Source organism: Hyla sarda, chromosome 5 (genome assembly GCF_029499605.1).
Source record: "Hyla sarda isolate aHylSar1 chromosome 5, aHylSar1.hap1, whole genome shotgun sequence".
Taxonomy (NCBI): Eukaryota; Metazoa; Chordata; class Amphibia; order Anura; family Hylidae; genus Hyla; species Hyla sarda.
The window spans coordinates 211,441,196-211,455,503 of record NC_079193.1 but is presented as its reverse complement, the minus strand read 5'-3'; the positions used below and the strand labels follow the sequence as shown (position 1 = coordinate 211,455,503).

The 14,308-nt window shown below is 48.8% G+C and overlaps 1 protein-coding gene across 2 annotated transcripts in view; it reads right to left on the bottom strand.

Moving 5' to 3' along the window:
- The window catches only part of EXOC2 (exocyst complex component 2), a 205,997-nt gene extending 198,634 nt beyond the window's left edge, over nucleotides 1-7,363 (bottom strand). The window contains exon 1 of one of the 2 annotated variants that reach the window (XM_056521044.1): nucleotides 7,089-7,363. In XM_056521044.1, the coding sequence (XP_056377019.1) occupies nucleotides 7,089-7,206 (118 nt within the window). In that variant the 5' untranslated portion in view covers nucleotides 7,207-7,363. The remainder of the gene's footprint in view (nucleotides 1-7,088) is intronic. The other variant, XM_056521045.1, reaches the window with a different exon arrangement.
- Nucleotides 7,364-14,308: the final 6,945 nt, after the last annotated feature.

Sequence of the window (14,308 nt, the reverse complement as noted above, 5' to 3'; positions counted from 1 at the left end):
TAGCGAATTTTTGTGCTGCACGATATGAATTTTAACCCATACCGCAATACCGGTTTGGCCCCTCCCGCTTGGGAATGAGTGGTCAGCCCAGCGCTGCGCTGTCCCCACATCGGGGAACTAATCATATGTGACCCGCGAGCGCTGTTCTGCCCCCCCCCCCCGCAATTAATTATCAGCCCAGCGCTGTGCTGTCCCCATCGGGGTACTACTCACATATGTGACCCGCAAGCTGCCCTCCTTGTCCTCCTGTTCGTTGCGGCCGCCGGCGCTGACACTCTATACCAATGGTCTTCGATCTCCATATGTTGCAAAACTACAACTCCCGGCATGCCCGGACAGCCGTTGGCTGTCCGGGCATGCTGGGAGTTGTAGTTTTGCAACATCTGGAGGTCCGCAGGTTGAAGACCACTGCTCTATACTGTATACCTATGCCCGGGCTGCAAAAGGAAAACAAAATAAACTTTGACTCACCTTCCCCTTCGGTACGAACCAGCTTCCTAGGGAATGGAACGTCGGAGATCCGTCAGCCTATCACCGGCCGCAGCGATGTTCCGCCATGGACGGTGATAGGTTGGGCGCACTGTCATGTAAGAAGCAAACTTCTTACATGACAGTGGGCTCAGCCTATCACCGGCTGAGGCGGAACATCGCTGCGGCCGGTGATAGGCTGACGGATCTCATTCACGTCCCCAGGAAGAGCGTAAGGCCAACATAGGAACATGCGTTAAAGTTTATTTTTGTTTACCTTTTGCAGCCCGGGCATAGGGATACAGTATAGAGTGTCAGCACCGGCGGCCGCAACAAACAGGAGGACGAGGAGGGCATCGCTTGTGGGTGACGTGAGTAGTACAGCGCATCACTGGGCTAATAATTTTTTTTTGGGGGGGGGGGAGGGAAGGTTAGGAGAGCTGTGATGCAAAGGTCAGGACCCCTGTAAATATGCCATCCACATGGCCCCCATAACAGCCATAGCCACCCAGATATCATTTGACTTCTACATTGCACTGAGTATGATATTTGCCTTCCACCTGTATATTATGCAACAATACTAGATCCCAAAATCCAAAATCTCCTTTTTTGTCAATTAAGCTTTCAACATAGACAAATGGGTGTTACCAGTAGGAAACTGGGTGTTACAAGTCCAAGTCTGACACTGCCAGCTCTGATTGGATGGTGTCAAAATGTGTGGGGCCACCCCACCCAACTGGTAACACCCAGTTGGCAATTTAGTCATACATTTCTAGTAAGAAAAACTGAAGAATAAGACATCACAGAGCTTTAGGATAAGATATACCAGAATTGTTATATTTGGAACATTCCAGCATTTACTTAAGACAGGGCATAATATGCCACGGGTCCACTTTAAGACATTGAGTGAAAGGTTGGCACTGACAGCATTTAGTTGCTTTTCATCACATCTCTTGTACTGGTCTCTGTTAGCAGGCAAAAGGCTCCCTGTATGTAGTTTAGCCAGAAGAGAGCAGATCTTGAAAGTGTAAAAGTGTATACCATATTCGATTAACCCTTTTAAGGACTGGACCGTTTTTCATTTTTGCACTTTCATTATTTCCTTCTCACCTTCTAAAAATCATAAAACTTTCAATTTTGCACCTACAGACCCATGAGGGCTTTTAAAAAAAATTTTTTTGCACCACCAATTTTACTTAATCTACGGCAAAACCAGAAAAAAATATATTTGTGGGGCATAATTGAAAAACAAAAATGGCATTTTGTAATTTTTGGGGGCTTTGATTCTACACAGTGCACTTATTTGTTAAAAATGACAGCTTATCTTTATTCTGTAGGTCCATACGGTTACAAAAATACTCAATTTATATAACTTTTATTTTATTTTACTAACTAAAAAAAATGATAACTACATGCACCAAAATTTTATGAGACTTTTTGAACCCTTTTTATAAAAATTTTTTAAGGTATACAAAGTGACCAAAAATATGCAATTTTGGACTTTGGTATTTTTTTTACGTACACGCCATTGACCATGCGGTTTAATTAACGTTATATTTTTATAATTTGGACAATTGTGAATGCAGCGATACCACGTTTATTTTCATTATGTTTACATATTTTTTTTATATGGAATTTGGGAAAAGAGGGGTAATTCAAACTTTTAATATGGAAGGGTTTAATGTGTGTCTTGTTTTTGACACTTTTAGTCTCTGAGGGGGGGGGGGGGGCGATCCACCCCACTGGACCACCAGGGACTGGTTAAAGGTTCCTTTAGATGCCGCTGTCAACTTTGATCGCTGCATGTCGGCTATTGATGGCAGCCCCCAGCTCCAAAAATCAGCTGGGGGCCGGCCGGTATGGTGCAGGCTCGAGCCAGGAGCCCGCACCATAAACCGCTTGCCATCTTAGGACGAGCCGGGTTCGTCCTTAGACGGCAACCTGTTAAAGGGGTTTTCCAGGAATAGAAAAACAGAGCTAATTTCTTTCAAAAACAGCTTCCCGTCTGTCTCCAGGTTGGGTGTGGTTCTGCAGCTCAGTTCCATTGAAGTGAATGGAGCCAAGTTGTAAAACCACACCCAACCTGGAGACAGACATGGAGCTGTTTTTGAAAGAAAGTAGCTCTGGCTTTCTACTCCTGGATAACACCTTTAACCTCTTAAAGACACAGACCGTTTTTACCTTAAAGGAGTACGACTCCTGCTCCGCCCAGCAAAAAAAATTAAAATAAACCATCCCTCACCTTCCTGGGTACCCGCGGAGCGCCACTACAGCTGATCGGTCCTCCGGTCCATCTTCTTCATACTTCCTTGTGAACAAAGCGTCACATGGTGCTCAGCCTATCGCTGGCCGCCGCGATGTTCTGCCTTGGCCCATAATAGGCTGAGTGCCATGTGACACTTCGTTCACACGGAAGTATGAAGAAGATGGACCGGAGGACCAATCAGCTGTAGTGGCGCTTTTTTCTTTTTTTCCTCCTCGCATTCATAACTGTTATATTTCCATTGCCAGACCCATATGAGGGCTTGTTTTTTGCATGATCGTTTGTACTTTGTAATGACATCACTCATTTTATCCTTAAATGTATGGTAAACCCCAAAAATATTTTTTGTGTAAGGAAATTTAAACGGAAATCTAATTTTGCTAATTTGGGGGGGGGGGGGGGGTTCATTTTCACATTGCAGTAAAAATGATATGTTTTCTTTATTCTCTGGGTCAATACAATTAAAATGATACCCATGGTTACATACTTTTCTATTATTGCACTGCTGTAAAAAAAAATCTCAAACTTTTTTTTTTTTTTACAAAATCAGTATGTTTAAAATTGCCCTATTTTGACCACCTCTAACTTTCTTATTTTTCCTTATTCAGGGATGTGTGATGGCTCATTTTTTGCGCCATGATCTGTAGTTTGTTTTAGTACCACATTTGCAAAAATGTTTATTTATTTTTTTTACGCTAACGCCGTTCGGGCTCATTAACATTATATATTTATAGTTCGGACATTTATGCACGTGGTGATACCAAATATTTTTATTATTTATTGTATTTTTACACTTTTTTGTATTAATATGGGGAAAAGGGGTGATTTAAAACTTTATTGGGGGAGGGGATTTTTCCACTTTATTTTTTTTAACTTTTTTTTACATTTATTTTACACTTTTTCAGTCCCCATAGGGGACTACTTATAGCAATCATTAGATTGCTAATACTGTTCAGTGCTATGTATAGGGCATAGCACTGATCAGTATTATCGGCGATCTTCTGCTCTGGTCTGCTGAAAGGTAGATCACAAGACCACGGGAGTCAGACGGAGGCAGGTGAGGGGACCTCCGTCCGCCATCTTGGCTGATCTGATCCCCACGGCAGTGCCGCGGGGATCAGATCAACTATTATAAATGCCGCACTGCCGCGTATGCCGTGATCTGTATTGATCAAGGCATCTGAGGGGTTAATGGCAGATATCAGCTGATGTTCATCATTACCGATGGGTCCACAGCTGCTGACAGCCACCGGAACCCACTGGCAATGAAGCAAGCGCATCTCCTGCGCTCGCATGACAGCCGTGCCGTAAATGTACTACGCTGTGTGCGAAGTGACACTATGCAGCGCCGTACATTTACGGCACATGTCGTTAAGGGGTTAAATGGGTACTCCGGTGGATACTTTTTTTTTGTTTGTTTTTAAATCAACTGGTGCCAGAAAGTTAAACAGATTTGTAAATTACTTCTATTAAAAAATATTAATCCTTCCAGTACTTATTATCTGCTGAATACTACAGAGGAAATTCTTTTCTTTTTGGAACACAGAAACAGAATTTTGAATCACGAGCACAGTGCTCTCTGCTGACAACTCTGTCCATTTTAAGAACTGTCCAGAGTAGGAGAAAAATCCCCATAGCAAACATATGCTACTCTGGACAGTTCCTAAAATGGACATAGATGTCAGCAGAGAGCACTGTGGTCATGATGTCAGCAGAGAGCACTGTGTTCCAAAAAGAAAATAATTTCCTCTGTAGTATTCAGCAGCTAATAAGTACTGGAAGGATTACGATTTTTAATAGAAGTAATTTACAAATCTGTTTAACGTTCTGCACCAGTTGATTTAAAAAAAAAGTTTTCCACCGGAGTACCCCTTTAAGAAAGCTGCAGTGAGTTTGTGGCACTGCTCTAAGCACTGGCAGAAGTGCTGAACAGGATTGCATTTTTGCATGTGAAATGAAAGGGATACTCCTGCAGCAGGGCATTGTTTTTTTCCTTTTAAAGATGCCCAGCCTGTCCCTTATAAATGAAAACAAACCTGTACTTACCTCCTGCGCATCCCCAGTGCCTCCAGTATCGCTGCTCCCAGCATTTGGTGTGATCCTCTTCTGGTGCTGGTTGGCATCAAAGTGCGAATAATGGTGTCCCACCTAAGCCAGTGATTGGCTAAGAGATAATGTGATTATTGAGTCCCAGCCTTGGTCTTCTTTCCATCATATAATCTCTCGGGACACCACTGTGGCCAGCGATTAGCTGATCTGCACTGTGATGCATCAACCACCAAAACCAGAAAAAGGACTGCACAGGGGACTGGAGAAGAGATACCAGAGGAGTGCAGGAGGTAAATCAAGGTCTGTTTGTTTTTTAATAAAGGGACAGGCTGGGTATTTAAAAAAAAAAAAAAAAAAAAAAAAACATCCTAACACTGAAGTACCCCTTAAAGGAAAACTGTCACATGTTCACTCCTAACCACATGTACTGACAGATAGTGTGGGGGACGCGGATTCATATGATCCCTGCCTTTCCCGGATCCATCAGACCGTTCGCCCGCAATCTTAGTTTTTCTATACATGCAAATGTGGCTGAAACTGGCACGGGCGCGGTTTTCAGGCGCCTAGTGGCACGTGACGTCAGTGATGTCAGTGCCGCCCGTCCGCAGCACCGCCCGCTTATGAATATTCATCCCCCTCCCTCCAGCTCTCGCTCCTAACTGGTCTCCACTGCGCATGTCAGGAAGGGGCACAAGCGCAGTGAAGACCAGTTAGGAGCGGCGGGGTGAGGGAGAGCCGGAGGGAGGGGGATGAATATTTGCATATATAGAAAAAGAACTACTAAACTTCAGCAACTTATAAGTACTGAAAGGATTAAAAAAAAATAATAGAAGAAATTTACAAAACTGTTTAACTTTCTGGAGCCAGTTGATATATAAAAAAAAAGTTTTTGCCTGGATAACCCCTTTAATGTGTCAAAGAAAGTCAGTCCTAGGTCAGCTGACTTCCTGTCATCTACAGGATGACATCATCACCTACCAGATCTCTTGTGGCTGCTCACAGCCCGAGTACAGTGCTTGTGCATGTGCTGACCCAACACTACATGCTGCGGGTGGAATGAGCCCCATTCTGGAGATCGAGATGGACATCCCAGAGGACAGACCCCCAGGATCAAACACTTGTATTACAACATGTCCAAGACAATTGTTTGCAAGCATGACAAGCCGCGTCCTGAGATGTCTGGCAGCAGCCTTTTCCCGCCATCCATTCATAACACATGCAGGATAAAGTCAGCATGCAAGTCTACGAGGGGGGTACAGATAGCAGTTGGCAGAAATGTAGGACCAACTTAAAAGGGTTGATGTTTTTTTGTCCTAGACGGTCTTAAAAATAACAAAGACATGGGGGGAGATTTATCAAAACCTGCGTAGAGGGAAAGTTGGCCAGTTGCCCATATTAACCAGATCAATCAAAAGATCAGATTGTTTCTTTCATTTTTTTAAAAGTCCTCTGAAAAATAAAAGAAGCAATCTGATTGGTTGCTATGGGCAACTCAGCAACTTTTCCTCTGGACAGGTGTCCCCACATTATACCTACCTGCCCCAAACCCTTGTTGTTGTTGCCTGGACGCTCGATGCTGCACAATGCTTTCATCTTGGACATGCAGGAAACTACTGGATGAGAAGGGTCACTACTACAGCGGGTGATTGGCTAATCTTGCTTCATGCTAGTTTGGTTTAAAAAAAAATAAAAAAATAAAATATATATATATATTGGTTTTTGTGTTCTGGAATATTCCTCAAGATAAAATTTGAGGAGAGGAAGATGGAAAAGATGGAGAAATAGCTGCTCTACTGAAATATCCCTTGAGATATGAGCTGGACCGGAAAGGACTTCTTTCTGAACACCAGACAAACCTTTTGCAAATTTGCAACATGACAACATGACAGTGGAGAAGATTAATAGTGTCTTACAGAAACACTGTCATAACAACCAATCAGGGCCCAGCTTTCACTTTACCAGTTAAGATATGAAAACTGAGCTGTGATTGGTTGTTATGGGCAACAGACATGGTTTTACTTTAAACACTTGTAATAAATGTACCCGAGCTTTCTGTAGCCACAGAGACACATAGTTCTGCACAGGAGCTGTAAACACGAAACGGCTGCAAGTTCTCGTTGATCAAATAGTAAGAATGCAGAATCAATAACATTTCCTTTTGACAATGTCCATTACCAAAGGGATAACACAAGACAGAAGGGATCCCCAATGAGGCCTCAGATCCCCCCATAGGATAGCACCTCATAGGCCTGGATCTGCAGACAGCTGATAAGGGGGATCCACCAGGAGTGACAGCTTGTTACATTACCTATGAGATCTGAGGGGCCGGTGCCCAGGTTCTCCCCTCTGATGGTAACCTTGGTCCAGGAGATGCCCTCTTTGGGGGAGATGCCAGTCACCAGAGGAGGCTGCCGCACCCGGGACATGTCTGCAGGAAATAAACTAGAGCTAAAACGTAAATAATAGGCAGTGGCTAGGTTCTATCCTCCAGGTTTAGGACCTTGATGACGTCCGGTCACATGACCATGATGTCAGTGTACCATGTGACAACCTTTTGGAAAACTGGCAGCCGTAGTTCCTGTAGTTTAGAAGACTCTTGATGACATCATCACCACGTGACCTTACTACGAGCGTTCCATGTGACCGCTCATCAGTAGAGAGTTGGTCAGCGTGCAGCAGCTGCTCAGTGTTATGTGAGGGGATGTGGGTGAAGTACGTGGTGTCGGACGGGCGGCTGCCTGGGCTCTGTCTGCTACAGAATGACGCTATATGGCGCTGTGTGTCAGCTATGTAATGTACGTTAGGTGTATGGGCTGGCACTGAAAGGTGGGAGAGGTGTATGGGGGACACTGCACTGTATGAGAGGTGTATGGCGGGGGGACACTGCACTGTGCGAGAGGTGTATGGGGGACACTGCACTGTATGAGAGGTGTATGGCGGGGGGACACTGCACTGTGCGAGAGGTGTATGGGGGACACTGCACTGTATGAGAGGTGTATGGGGGGGCACTGCACTGTAGGAGAGGTGTATGGGGGCACTGCACTGTGCGAGAGATGTATGGGGGACACTGTACTGTGCGAGAGGCGTAGGGGGGCACTGCACTGTACGAGAGGTGTATGGGGACACTGCGAGGTGTATGGGGGGGACACTGCACTGTACGAGAGGTGTATGAGGGGCACTGCACTGTACGAGAGGGGTATGGGGGCACTGCACTGTACGAGAGGGGTATGGGGGGGGCACTGCACTGTACGAGAGGTGTATGGGGGGGCACTGCACTGTACGAGAGGTGTATGGGGGGGCACTGCACTGTATGAGAGGTGTATGGGGGGGCACTGCACTGTATGAGAGGTGTATGGGGAACACTGCACTGTATGAGAGGTGTATGGGGGGGACACTGCACTGTGCGAGAGGTGTATGGGGGACACTGCACTGTGCGAGAGGCGTAGGGGGGCACTGCGAGGTGTATGGTGGACACTGCACTGTACGCGAGGTGTATGGGGACACTGCGAGGTACGAGAGGCGTATGGGGGACGCTGCGAGGTACGAGAGGCGTATGGGGGACGCTGCGAGGTACGAGAGGCGTATGGGGGACGCTGCGAGGTACGAGAGGCGTATGGGGGACGCTGCGAGGTACGAGAGGCGTATGGGGGACGCTGCGAGGTACGAGAGGCGTATGGGGGACGCTGCGAGGTACGAGAGGCGTATGGGGGACGCTGCGAGGTACGAGAGGCGTATGGGGGACGCTGCGAGGTACGAGAGGCGTATGGGGGACGCTGCGAGGTACGAGAGGCGTATGGGGGACGCTGCGAGGTACGAGAGGCGTATGGGGGACGCTGCGAGGTACGAGAGGCGTATGGGGGACGCTGCGAGGTACGAGAGGCGTATGGGGGACGCTGCGAGGTACGAGAGGCGTATGGGGGACGCTGCGAGGTACGAGAGGCGTATGGGGGACGCTGCGAGGTACGAGAGGCGTATGGGGGACGCTGCGAGGTACGAGAGGCGTATGGGGGACGCTGCGAGGTACGAGAGGCGTATGGGGGACGCTGCGAGGTACGAGAGGCGTATGGGGGACGCTGCGAGGTACGAGAGGCGTATGGGGGACGCTGCGAGGTACGAGAGGCGTATGGGGGACGCTGCGAGGTACGAGAGGCGTATGGGGGACGCTGCGAGGTACGAGAGGCGTATGGGGGACGCTGCGAGGTACGAGAGGCGTATGGGGGACGCTGCGAGGTACGAGAGGCGTATGGGGGACGCTGCGAGGTACGAGAGGCGTATGGGGGACGCTGCGAGGTACGAGAGGCGTATGGGGGGGACGCTGCGAGGTACGAGAGGCGTATGGGGGGGACGCTGCGAGGTACGAGAGGCGTATGGGGGGGACGCTGCGAGGTACGAGAGGCGTATGGGGGGGACGCTGCGAGGTACGAGAGGCGTATGGGGGGGACGCTGCGAGGTACGAGAGGCGTATGGGGGGGACGCTGCGAGGTACGAGAGGCGTATGGGGGGGACGCTGCGAGGTACGAGAGGCGTATGGGGGGGACGCTGCGAGGTACGAGAGGCGTATGGGGGGGACGCTGCGAGGTACGAGAGGCGTATGGGGGGGACGCTGCGAGGTACGAGAGGCGTATGGGGGGGACGCTGCGAGGTACGAGAGGCGTATGGGGGGCACTGTACATGAGATGTATGGGGGGGCACTGCACTGTATGAGAGGTGTATGGGGGGCACTGCACTGTATGAGAGGTGTATGGGGCACTGCACGAGAGGTGTATGGGGGACACTGCGAGGCACGAGAGGTGTATGGGGGACACTGCGAGGCACGAGAGGTGTATGGGGGACACTGCGAGGCACGAGAGGTGTATGGGGGACACTGCGAGGCACGAGAGGTGTATGGGGGACACTGCGAGGCACGAGAGGTGTATGGGGGACACTGCGAGGCACGAGAGGTGTATGGGGGACACTGCGAGGCACGAGAGGTGTATGGGGGACACTGCGAGGCACGAGAGGTGTATGGGGGACACTGCGAGGCACGAGAGGTGTATGGGGGACACTGCGAGGCACGAGAGGTGTATGGGGGACACTGCGAGGCACGAGAGGTGTATGGGGGACACTGCGAGGCACGAGAGGTGTATGGGGGACACTGCGAGGCACGAGAGGTGTATGGGGGACACTGCGAGGCACGAGAGGTGTATGGGGGACACTGCGAGGCACGAGAGGTGTATGGGGGACACTGCGAGGCACGAGAGGTGTATGGGGGACACTGCGAGGCACGAGAGGTGTATGGGGGACACTGCGAGGCACGAGAGGTGTATGGGGGACACTGCGAGGCACGAGAGGTGTATGGGGGACACTGCGAGGCACGAGAGGTGTATGGGGGACACTGCGAGGCACGAGAGGTGTATGGGGGACACTGCGAGGCACGAGAGGTGTATGGGGGACACTGCGAGGCACGAGAGGTGTATGGGGGACACTGCGAGGCACGAGAGGTGTATGGGGGGCACTGCGAGGCACGAGAGGTGTATGGGGGGCACTGCGAGGCACGAGAGGTGTATGGGGGGCACTGCGAGGCACGAGAGGTGTATGGGGGGCACTGCGAGGCACGAGAGGTGTATGGGGGAGGGGGGGCACTGCGCTGTACGAGAGGTGTATGGGGGAGGGGGGGCACTGCGCTGTACGAGAGGTGTATGGGGGAGGGGGGGCACTGCGCTGTACGAGAGGTGTATGGGGGAGGGGGGGCACTGCGCTGTACGAGAGGTGTATGGGGGAGGGGGGGCACTGCGCTGTACGAGAGGTGTATGGGGGAGGGGGGGCACTGCGCTGTACGAGAGGTGTATGGGGGACACTGCGCTGTACGAGAGGTGTATGGGGGACACTGCGCTGTACTCTGATTCAGCATTGGCTATACAGACTAAGGCTATGTTCAGACAGTGGAATAGCCAAACAAAAAATTTCACCAACAGCAGAGCTCCAGTAGAACATGCCGATGCTAGGACTGGTCGGAAATGTGCAGTCTCATAGACTGCAATGCATTTCCGTGCGGACTCCGAAATAGGGAAATTCCGCTGTCTGCACAGTGCAGCAGAATCCCTTTCAAATCAATGGGACTGCTGCAGCAGAAATCCGCATGGAAATTCTGCCGTGTGAACATGGCCTAAGAGGGCTGGAGTGGGACTAAAAAGCAGCCCTGGCCCGAAAACCTCATTGTCTCCCATCTTATAGAGAAATAGCGACATACAGTGCACATTACTGCAAATTTTGCTTTGCTTGGTCGTGCCTCATTCCCATCCCATAAGAGAATCTGACTGCTGGTTCACCCAGACTAAACCCAATATACTGGGTTACAGTGCCAGTGAAAAGCTTTAAAATAAAGGGTCACTTACTCTTTTTGGGGGTGCAGAGTCCTGTGCTTTTATTTATATTTTGCTCTAACGCCCAATAGAGAAGGGGAGCCAGCTTAACCAGCTCCCCTGCCTCGTCAATTCACTCCCCTGCCTTCCCCCTTCTGTGACATAAGAGTCTGTGGGAGGAGTGGGGGTGGGATTATGAGCACTCTGCTCCTTGCTACACCCTATATTCGGAGCAGACTGCTCATCACCCATACCCCCCCCAACACACTGGGTTATAGTGCAGGTGAACCTGAGTAAAAGATGTTTTACTTACTAAAATTGGTCCCGTCATCTGAGATGTTGCTAGTATGCAAACTACCTCCTATGTGCAATGGATAAGAGGGCAGGCTTGCCGTGCTCCCCTGCCTGTGTCTTCTCTGCTCAGCTTTTCTTGCCTATTTTGTGAATATTTATAATTCTTAAAGGGGTACTCTGGTGGAAAAAAAGTTTTCAAATCAACTGGTGCAAGAAAGTTAAACAGATTTGTAAATCGCTTCTATTTAAAAATATTTACGCTTCTAGTACTTATCAGCTGCTGTATACTACAGAGAAATTGGTGAAGTTCTTTCCATTCTGACCACAGTGCTCTCTACGGACACCTTTGTCCGTGTCAGAAACTGTCCAGAGCAGGAAAGGTTTTCAATGGCGATATGCTTCTAATGTGGACAGTTCCTTACACGGACAGAGGTGTCATCAGAGAGCACTGTGATCAGACAGAAAAGAAATTCACACATTTCTCTGTAGTATACAGCAGCAAATAAGTACTGAAAGGATAATTTTTTTTTAAATAGAATTAATGTACAGATCTGTTTAATGTTCATGCACCAGTTGATTTGAAAACATTTGTTTTCTACTTGTTTCCACCAGAGTTCCCCTTTAACCCTTTAAGGACCTTGGGTCCCTGGCACTTAAGGATCCAGGACGTACCTGTACGCCCGTGGGAATTTCGGTCCGGTTCAGCAGGCATCCAGTGCAAATGCCTGGGGGGGGCAGGGGAGATCGGTGATTTTGGGCTGATCGGGTCTCTGGTCCCCGATAACCCGGAAAATAGGGATAATCCGAGCTGTCAGACAGCTCTGACCATACAGAAGGATAGTAGCGAGGTGGCAGGGGTGCAGCCACCTCCTATCCCCTACGATTGGCTAGCGAATCGCAGGGGTGAGGGGATGACAGTTCATTTCCCCTGCTCCGCCCTCCACTGGAAGTCAGGGCAGGGGAAGATGATGGCTGCGGGGGCCACTGTGCAGTGGTCTCCAAACTGTGCCCTTCTAGATGTTGTATAACTGCTGGGAGTTGTAGTTCTGCAACATCTGAAGGGCCATATGTTATAGAACTACAACTCCCAGCATGCCTGGACTGTCTGGGCATGCTGGGAGTTGTAGTTCTATAATATATGGCCCTTCAGATGTTGCAGAACTACAACTCCCAGCATGCCTGGATAGTCTTGGCATGCTGGGAGCTGTAGTTTTGCAACATCTGGAGGGCTACAGTTTGGAGACTACTATAGAGTGGTCTCCAAACTGTTCTCCTCCAGTTGTTGCATAACTACAACACCCAACATGCCCTTTGGCTGTCTGGGCATGCTGGGAGTTGTAGTTTTGCAAAAACATGAGGCACACTGGTTGGGAAACATTGTTACCTCAGTGTTTCGCAACCATTGTGCCTCCAGCTGTTGCAAACTACAACTCCCAGCATGCACTGAAAGCGTACATGCTGGGAGTTCTAATTTTGCAACAGCTAGAGGCACACTGGTTGCGAAACACTGAGTTAAGTAACAAACTGTTATGAAACCAGTGTGCATCCAGCTTTTGCATAACTGCAACCCCTAGCATGCATGGACAGCCAAAGGGCATGCTAGGAGTTGTAGTTTTGCGACAGCGTGAGGTTTGGCCCCCATGTGAATATACAGGGTACATTCACGCAGGCGGGTTTCCAGTGAGTTTCTCACTGCAAGTTTGAGATGCAGCAAATTTTCAGCTGCAGCTCAAACTCCAGTTGGAAACTCACTGTAAACCCCCGCCCGTGTGAATGTACCCTAAAAACACTACACTGCATTAACACAAAATAAAAAGTAAAACACTACATATACCACTACACAGCCCCCCCCCTCCCCCCAATAAAAATGAAAAACGTGGTACTGCACTGTTTCCAAAATGGAGCCTCCAGCTGTGGCAAAACAACAACTCCCAGTATTGCCGGACAGCCATTGACTGTCCAGTCATGCTTGGAGTTCTGCAACAGCTGGAGGCACCCTGTTTGGGAAACACTGCCGTAGGGTAATTTTAGTATTGGATTGAAGTGTCATTCTTGCATCCATCCCTATGCAAATCCCTAATTTAGGCCTCAAATCTGCATGGCGCTCTCTCACTTCGGAGCCCTGTCGTATTTCAAGGCAACAGTTTAGTGCCACATATGGGGGTATTTCCGTACTCAGGAGAAATTGCTTAACAAATTTTGGTGGTCTTTTTCTCCTTTTACCCCTTATGAAAAGGCAAAGTTGTTGTCTACTCCAACATGTTATTGTAAATATTTTTATTTTTTACACTAACATGCTGGTGTTGCCCCATACTTTTCATTTTTTTTAAAAAAGACCCCCAAAATTTGTAACGCAATTTCTCCTGAGTACGGAAATACCCCATATGTGGGCGTAAAGTGCCCTGTGGACGCACAACAAGGCTCAGGAGTGAGAGCGCACCATTTACATTTGAGGTGATTTGCACAGGGGTGGCTGATCATTACAGCGGTTCTGACCTAAATGGAAAAAAAAAACACCCCACATGTGACCCCATTTTGGATACTACACTCCTCATGGAATGTAACAAGGGGTATAATGAGCCTTAATACCCCACAGGTGTTTAAAGAATTTTCGTTAAAGCTGGACGTGAAAATTAAAAAAAAGTATTTTTTCACTAAAATGCTGGTGTTATCCCAAATTTTTCATTTTCACAAGGGGTAATAGGAACCCCCCCCCAGCCCCCCCCTCCCCCACCCCAAAAAAAAAATTTGTAACACCATTTCTTCTGAGTATGCATCCATGTGTGGATGTAAAGGGCTCTGCGGCACACTGCAGGGCTCAGAAGAGAAGGAGCGCCATCTCTGGAAAGAGAGAATGTGTCTGGAATTGAAGGCCACGTGCGTTTACAAAGCC